Source organism: Cebus imitator, unplaced genomic scaffold (genome assembly GCF_001604975.1).
Source record: "Cebus imitator isolate Cc_AM_T3 unplaced genomic scaffold, Cebus_imitator-1.0 Scaffold552, whole genome shotgun sequence".
Classification (NCBI taxonomy): Eukaryota; Metazoa; Chordata; class Mammalia; order Primates; family Cebidae; genus Cebus; species Cebus imitator.
This window is the reverse complement of record NW_016107867.1, coordinates 411,793-419,970: the sequence shown is the minus strand read 5'-3', so window position 1 is coordinate 419,970 and position 8,178 is coordinate 411,793. Positions and strand designations below refer to the sequence as shown.

The 8,178-nt window shown below is 52.4% G+C and overlaps 1 protein-coding gene across 1 annotated transcript; it reads right to left on the bottom strand.

Moving 5' to 3' along the window:
• Positions 1–780: 780 nt before the first annotated feature.
• PYCARD (PYD and CARD domain containing) lies at positions 781–2,659 on the bottom strand. The gene is made up of 3 exons (XM_017515564.2): positions 1,684–2,659; positions 1,417–1,473; positions 781–1,132 (listed from the first exon to the last, which is right to left on the bottom strand). The coding sequence occupies exons 1-3, from the start codon at positions 1,955–1,957 to the stop codon at positions 873–875; spliced, it is 591 nt and encodes a 196-aa protein (XP_017371053.1). The 5' UTR covers positions 1,958–2,659; the 3' UTR covers positions 781–872.
• Between the last annotated feature and the right edge of the window lie 5,519 nt (positions 2,660–8,178).

Genomic DNA, 8,178 nt, shown 5'->3' with positions numbered 1-8,178 from the left:
GACTCCATCTCCAAAAAAAAAAAAAAAAAGTTTTAAATGTTCCTTTTAAATGAATGAATAAGCAATAATAACTCCTGAAAAAAATTGCATCAAAAGAGGCAGCTACCACAACTCACTTCCTGAAAATTTGCTTTGGTGGTTGGCATGTTTTTTGGGCAAAGGGTAACCTATGCCCCTTTCCCCCACGGGATGGGGCCGGGTGGAGGGAGTGTTTAAGCTTGCTAGAGCCAGGGCCAGGTGGAGCCGTGGAGCGATTTGGTGACTTGTGCTCTTCTGTTCTATGTTTACATAATGCTCTAATGTCTCTTCCCCCTGAAAATTGCTCTAATTTTGCATTTTTCTCCTGTGGAAAATGTGGAAGGTAGGGAAGCTATGAAGACTAGTGTGTTCCTAAATGCCTGGGACAGAGCTGCCTGCCAGAGTTCCAGGCCCTTTGGTACATGCCTTTTTAACCTCCGGACGTGGGCCGCTGGCTGTTCTTTTTTTTTTTTTTTTGGGGACGGAGTTTCGCTCTTGTTACCCAGGCTGGAGTGCAATGGCGCGATCTCGGCTCACCACCGCTGGCTGTTCTAAGACAAGGTTAGACCCTTTAGGGAGCACTGCAGGAGCATCACCTGGTGAATGAGGAGGGATAGTCCATGGTGATACCAGGAAGGATGGAGGCAGCATCTGGGCTGCGGGAGGCCCTAGGGACACGGAGCTGGAGGGCTGGGCGGCCTCGGAAGCATAGCTGTTGCGCTGCACATGCCACCAGGCTAGAAGTAGAAAAACACACAAGTAAAGTTGGCTTTTCATGTATTGTGTATAAAAACATCAGACCCAGAATGAGTTCGCTGGGATTGCAGTGGCTGGGGTGTTGCCGGGGAAGAGCCTCAGCTCTTCTGCTCCAGGTCCTCCACCAGGTAGGACTGGGTCTCCCTCAGGGCCTGGAGGAACAAGTCCTTGCAGTTCCAGTTCCAGGCTGGCGCGAAGCTGAAGAGCTTCCGCATCTTGGCTGGGTTGGTGGGCTCGACTCGCACTGCCTGGTACTGCTCCTCCGTCAGGACCTTCCCGTACAGGGCATCCAGCAGCCCCTCAACCTCTGTGACCCTCGAGATAAGCGCAGCCCGGTGCAGGTCTATAAAGTGCTGGCCTGGGGGTGGGAGGAGAACATGAGCTGGCAGCCAGAGTGTGGGGCCTGTCCCTGCTAAACGCAAGCCTAGGGGCGGGGCTCCAGGGGGCGGCCCACCAGGACTCCATATGTAGTGGGTTGAGGGTAACATGGTCTCCCTTCCCCTGCAGGGAGGAGAGTGGGTGTGTAGGTGGAGTGTGCAGGGTTGCCGGATCCTGCCCGGCCCTGCTCTACCCTGGCTGCGGGAGCACAGATGCTGGCTGTGCGGGGGTGCGGGGAGGCTGGGCTGGGTGTGGCGGCCTCACCTGGCTTGGCTGCCGGCTGAGGAGGGGCCCGGATCCCAGCTGGCGCGGCTCCAGAGCCTGAAAGAAAATGGGTCAAGTAGATCCTTTCTCTTCCTGCCGTGGGGCCGAGGTCCCCTTGGTCGGGAGGCCAAGCGCGGGGAGCCTCCTTTCCGGCACAGTAGCTTCGTTTAGGGGTAGGAGGAACAGAAAGCGGAAGAGCCCGAGGGGCAAGCGCTGGTGTGAGTGGAGGGGAAAGACGGGGTGGAGGGGCGGGTGGGGGCGGCTCACCCTGCTGCGTGGCCTCCTGCAGCTGCCTGGCCGTGTCCTGCAGGCCCATGTCCCGCAGCACGGTCGCGGCGAGCTCGGCGCCGTAGGCCTCCAGGTAGAAGCTGACTAGCTTGTCGGTGAGGTCCATGGCGTCCATGGGGAGCAGCGCGCCCCGCGGGATGCGCCCGTAGCCCTCGCGCAGCGGCACCGACAGCAGCTTCATCTTGAACTTCTTGAGCTCGTCGGCGGTCAGGTTCTCCAGCGCATCCAGGATGGCGTCGCGCGCGCGTCCCATGGCTCCCGGATTCCCCGCCGCTGCCGCCGCTCGCGCCGCTGCGGCAGCCTACCAGGAGGAAGTCGACGGCGGGGCGTAACCTGGACTCCCCGCCTACCCCCCACTCCGGTCTCTCGACTCCACTCCCAGCCCGGGTCCGTTGCCCTCCAGCAAAAGGCGCTCCCCGACCACGCCCTTGGTCTCTGCTCAGCCAGGCCTCTGGATTGGGGCCCCCGGCCGTCGCGGGGCGCCAGGATCGCGCCCTCCAGCTGGCCTGCGAGGTGGGACGCGGGAGGGGACCCTCAGAAGGGCTCATGGGTGGCGCCTGCTTGTCTCTGGGCTTGTACCAGCGGGTACAGACCAGAAACCCGGGCTCGATCTCACTGGGTTTATTGGAGCACCCAGGCTTAGAATCTCCAGTTTCTAGAACCTCGAAATCTCCGCGGTTCCCTGAACCTTAGGATCCTCTCCCACAGGTCATAGAATTTTGGAATCATCACAGCTAGAAGCATGAAGCTCCCTCAATTCCACATACTGGGGAGAAATGAGGTGGAAAAACGGGTAGGGAGTGTGCATAGCTCTCTGAGCGTCAGTTTCATTTTCTACCACATGGGGATGATAACCCTCAGGTGCTTATGAATATTCCAGCATAACAGGGCCAACCTGACAGCTCTCGAAACCTTGCCAGATGCTTCCTAGGGGAGCTAGATTTGGATTCTAAGAGCTGAATTTCTTGGGAAGTGATGACAAGAGCCATTGGTTGAAAACATTCTCAACTAGAGGGAACATACTCGTTGGAGAGCCGCCACTCTGGTCCCAGGGGCTTGGGATAGCATTGGAGCCTGTGCTGTGTTCAGAATTCTTTTTTTTCTTTTAGAGACAGGGTCTCACTGTGTCTCCCAGGTTAGAGTGCAGTGGTGGGACCGTCGCTCCCTCCAGCTTTGAACTCCTGGGCTGAAGTGATCCTCCTGCCTCACCTCCCAAAGTGCTGGGATTATGGCAGGAGGCACCATGCGCGCCCTCGATTTGTTCCTAATATGGCTGGGGAGGTCTGCTGGTCTGGCTTCGGTGAGCCTCCCTGGCCTTGTCTTAGGCAACACCCTGCTTTCCCTCCATCTCTGAGGGGCAGCCATGCTGGTCTCTCAGTTCAAGTGTGCCAGCCTTCTTTTACCTCTCCAAGCCTTTGCATGTGCTGTTCCATCAGCCTTGAAATCTCTTCCCTCTTTGCCTGGCAAGCTTTAGGTCTCAAGTTAAATGTCATGCCTCTGGGAGACCAGGCTTAGAGCTTTTCCCAGGCTAGTTCATAACACCTGCTACGTATCAAATGCTTTGCACTTGTTTAAAACAACCTCTCCCTGACAGTCTGTAAATCGTGCCTGTTCAGATCATCGTTATCTCCTCAGCATCCAGAACAGGGCCTGACAAATAGTAGGTGCTCAATAAATGGTTTCAGAATGAATAATGAATGAATGGACCTTGTGGCTCAAGGGAGAATACCAGTAACTGCAAGGTATGCCTTATACACAAGCTCTTCAAAGAGAGGCAGCTTCCAGGAGATTAAAGACCATTAACTTGGCTCCGTGTTGTGCAGTGGCTCGCGCCTGTAATCCCAGCACTTTGGGAGGCTCAGGTGGGCGGATCACCTGAGGTTGGGAGTTTGAGACCAGCCTGGCCAACATAGAGAAACCCTATCTCTACTAAAAGTACGAAATTAGCCGGGCATGGTGGCGCATGCCTGTAATCCCAGCTACTTGGGAGGCTGAGGAGGGAGAATCACTTGAACCTGGGAGTTGGAGGTTGCAGTGAGCTGAGATTGTGCCATTGCATTCCAGCCTGGGCAAGAAGAGTGAAACTGCATCTCAAAAAAAAAAAAAAAAAAGATCATGAACTTGAAGCCATACAGTTCTTAGTTTGAATCCTGACTCTATTTCCCAGGGCGGTATTTGGAATCCTTCATTTTTCCCTCTCATCTGGGTTGTAACAATCACTGTTCCTTGTAGTGGTACGACCCTAGTATATTACACATTTATTTACTTACTGGACATTCATCCCTCTTTAAAATGTGAACCCTGTGAGCATCACAGACCTTAACTGTCTTGTTCATTGCTGAATTCCTAGTGTCAAGAATGTTCCTGGAAATAGCCAGATGTGGTGGCAGGCGCTTGTAATCCCAGCTACTTGGGAGGCTGAGGCATGAGAATCGCTTGAACCTGGGAGGTTGAGGCTACAGTGAGCTGAGATTGCACCACTGCACTCCAACCTGGGTGACAGAGCTAGACTCCATCTCGGAAAAAAAAAAGGTACCCGGAACACAGTAGCTGCTAAGTAGAGACATGGTGAAACCCTGTCTCTACTAAAAATACGACAATTAGCCGGGCATGGTGGCAGGTGCCTGTAATCTCAGCTACTTGGGAGGCCGAGGCAGGAGAATCTCTTGAACCTGGGAGGTGGAGGTTGTAGTGAGCTGAGATCACACCATTGCACTCCAGCCTGGGCAACAAGAGCAGAACTGTCTTGTGGGGGAAAAAGAAACCAGGATGGGGAGCAGTGCTCTGCTACCTGCAGAAAGGCATTTTTGTTGTTGTTTCTTTTGAAGACAGGTTCTCACTCTGTCGCTTACTCTCTCTCTCTCACTCTGCAGTGAGTCGCAATCCCTCCAGTGTACTCCACTGTACTCCAGTGGAGTACACTGGAGGGATTGTGGCTCACTGCAGCCTCGGACTCCTGGGCTCAAGCAGTTCTCTCACCTTGGCCTCCTGAGTACCTGGGACTGCAGGTGTGCTACCATGCCTAGCTAGTTTTCTTCTTCTTTTTTAAAATAGAGAATAGGTCTCCCTATGTTGTTCAGGCTGGTCTCGAACTCCTGGGCTCAGCAGTCCTCCTGCCTTGGCCTCCCAAAGTGCTGGGATTATAGGTGTGAGTGTGTAGGCTGGGGTAAGCTGTGTGCCAACATCCTCACCATGGGTGGCACTTGTGGTTCAACAGCCAGCATTCCTTGGCTCATGGATATTTATCATGCCTTCTCACTGGCCTTTATCCTTCCAGAATCTCCAACTCCTTTTGTGCACTGTGGCCAGAGAATACATCTTCCTAATCCTGCTCCTGCCCAGCTCAGAGACCGCCCCCACCATGGCTCTCCAGTGCCCTTAGACTCAAGTCTCAAGCCCTTGGCTTGGCCTTCAAGGTCTTTGCCAACCTCTTCACCTGCCCCTTCCACCTTGCTGATCTCTGAACCTCTGTCCCTGTGGGGCCTGCTCTCTGCCTGGCCTCTTTTCCCTCCTGGTCTACTTGGTGAGTTCCTGCCTGTCTTCTGACACTCACCAGGCATCACGTCTTCTTGCCTTTTTTTTTTTAGAGACGAGGTCTCACTCTGCTGCTCAGGCTGGAGTGCAGTGCGCAATCATAGCTCACTGCAGCCTCGAACTCTTGGGCTCAAGCGATCCTTTCTCAGCTTCCTGTGTAGCTGGAACTATGGGCACATGCCACCATGCTCAGATCATTTTTAATTTTAATTTTTTGTAGAGATGGGGTCTTGCTATCTCCAACACCTGGGCTTAGTGATCCTCCTGCCTTGGCCTCCCAAAACACTGGGATTACAGGTGTGAGCCACCCCACCCAACCCAGTAGTCACCTCTTCTAATAAATAATAGAAATAAGCCTTTAGTCTGCGGTCCTTTCCTTCCTTCCTTCCTTCCTTCCTCCTTTCCTCCCTTCCTTTCTCCCTTCCTTCCTCCCTCCTTTCCTCCCTCCCTCCTTCCCTCCCCTCTCCCCTCTCTTTCTTCTCTTTTTTCTTTCTCTCTCTCCTTCCTTCTTTCTCCTTCCTTCCTTTCTTCTTCTTCTTTTTTTTTTTTTTGACAGAGTCTCACTCTTGTCACCCAGGCTGGAGTGCAGTGGTGCGATCTCAGCTCACTGAAACCTCTGCCTCCTGGATTCAAGCAATTCTCCTGCCTCAGCCTCCTGAGTAGCTGGGATTACAGGCGCCTGCCACCATGTCCAGCTAATATTTTGTATTTTTAGTGCAGACAGGGTTTCACTATGTTGACCACACTGGTCTCTAACTCTTGACCTCATGATCTGCCCGCCTCACCTACCAAAGTGCTGAGATTACAGGCGTGAGCCACTGTGCCTGGCTTCTTTCCTTCCTTCCTTCCTTCATTCCTTCCTTCTTCCTTCGTTTTCCTTTTTTTTGCAGTTTTTACAGTTTTATCTAAACACAGAATGTGCACATGAGCTGTCTACTCGTTTTCTTCACTGCGCAGCCTGGCATTGGGTTGGTGACTCTGATGGCCCGTTAGTCAGCTCTTTCCACGATGGCTTTGCAGTTCTTGGAGGAAACATTGTGAGCCATCTCAGCACGTAAGATTTGTTATACATCAGCAGCACTTCCAGCTCCTTCACATGTGGACCAGGAACTTCTGGAAGCCACTGGGCAGTGTGTGCTTTGTTTCCTTGTTGCTCCCATAACCAATGTTAGGCATCAAGATCTGGCCCTTGAGCCTTCTACAAACCCTGTTGTCAATACCACTGGGTTTCTGCCAGTTATGCTTAATTTTGACGTATGTGTCTGACAGGTGCTGGATGAACTTTTTGGTTCTCTTTTTGACGATCTTGGGCTGCACAAGGGGTCTGAGGGTGGCCATGATGCCGAGGAGGAGATGCCTGCCATCTCGTAGGGCAGCACTAAGGAAGAGAGCTTCCTTCCTTCTTTCTTTCCTCTTTCTTTTTCTTTTTTCTTTCTTTCTCTTTCTTTGTTTTTTCTTTCTTTCTTTCTTTCTTTCTTCTTTCTTTTCTTTCTTTCCTTTCTCTCTCTCTCTTTCTTTTTTTCTCTCTGTTTTTTGAGACAGGGTCTCAGTCTGTTGCCCAGGCTGGAGTGCAATGGCACAGTCACAGCTCTCTACAGCCTCAACCTCCTGGGCTTAAATGATCCTCTCATCTCAGCCAAGTAGCTGAGACTACAGGTGTGCACCACCATGCCCAGCCAATTTTTGTAACTTTTTTTTTAGACAGAGTCTTGCTCTGTCGCCCAGGCTGGAGTGCAGTGGTGCAACGTCCGGTTACTGCAACCTCTGCCTCCTGGGTCCAAGCGGTTCTCGAGCTTCAGCCTCCTGAGTAACTGGGATGGCAGGCATGAGCTTTTATGCCCAGCTAATTTTTGTATTTTCAGTAGATACAGGGTTTTGGCATGTTGCCCAGGCTGGTCTTTAATCCCTTGGCTCAAGCAATCCACCTGCCTTGGCCACCCAGGTCCTGGGATTACAGGCGTGAGCCACCATGCCCAGCTCACATGCATTATTTCTAAGCCTTACAGCAATCCCTTTGAGATAGGGAATCATGGCCCCATTTTGTAATGAGAGGATGGGTTCAAAGAGGTGGAAGGGCTGTCCAAGGTCACATTTCAGCCCAGAGCTTGGCACAGACCCAGCCTTGATAAGCTGTTGTAGAATGACACAAGAAGCCTAGAATCTAGAATCGTTGAAACCTGCCCTTTTTACTTTGATAGAATTGGAGGAGCTTTGGGCATATGATCCATTTTAAAATGATTGCCTGATTCGAACCCTACAATGCAGAGCAGGGGTCCCCTTTGCCGTATGGCCTCCTGCCTGCGTCTCTGGGGCCCTTGTTTGGATGGGGTGGCCTTTGCTTTATGTGAAATAAATGTGATAGCTTTCAATGGAACCTTCAGGGCTACAGGAAAATGCACCTATGGGAGTGTGTGTGTGTGTGTGTGTGTGTGTGTGCACGTGAGTGAGTGTGATGCCTCTGTCCTCCTCACACCCAGCTTTTTTGTGGAGAAGGAGGTGAGCATGTGAGTCCCTGTGGGGTGAAACTCCCATTTTTTTCTGGGCATCACCACCCAGGGTCCTTCCTTTGGGGCTCAGCTTGCCCCTGGCATCTGACCTCAGTCACACTTCTGCCAGTTACGCTTATGTGTGTGGCCTACTGACACACACATTCAGAAGAGACGGAGAAGCGCCTGGCTGTGATTGTCACCTGACATCACCTCAGAGCAAGTGTGAGCACTTTGGTGAGATGTCACAGGGAGGCAAGGGACAAGGGACTGGGGAAATGCAGCCATTTCTCCTGGAGAACTGGAAGCCTCACTCCTGTGGCAGTTTTGGGTCAGAGCTCAGTGAGAACAAGTGACATCTTTTTTTTTTTTTTGAGACGGAGTTTCACTCATGTTACCCAGGCTGGAGTGCAATGGCGCGATCTCAGCTCACCGCAACCTCCGCCTCCTGGGT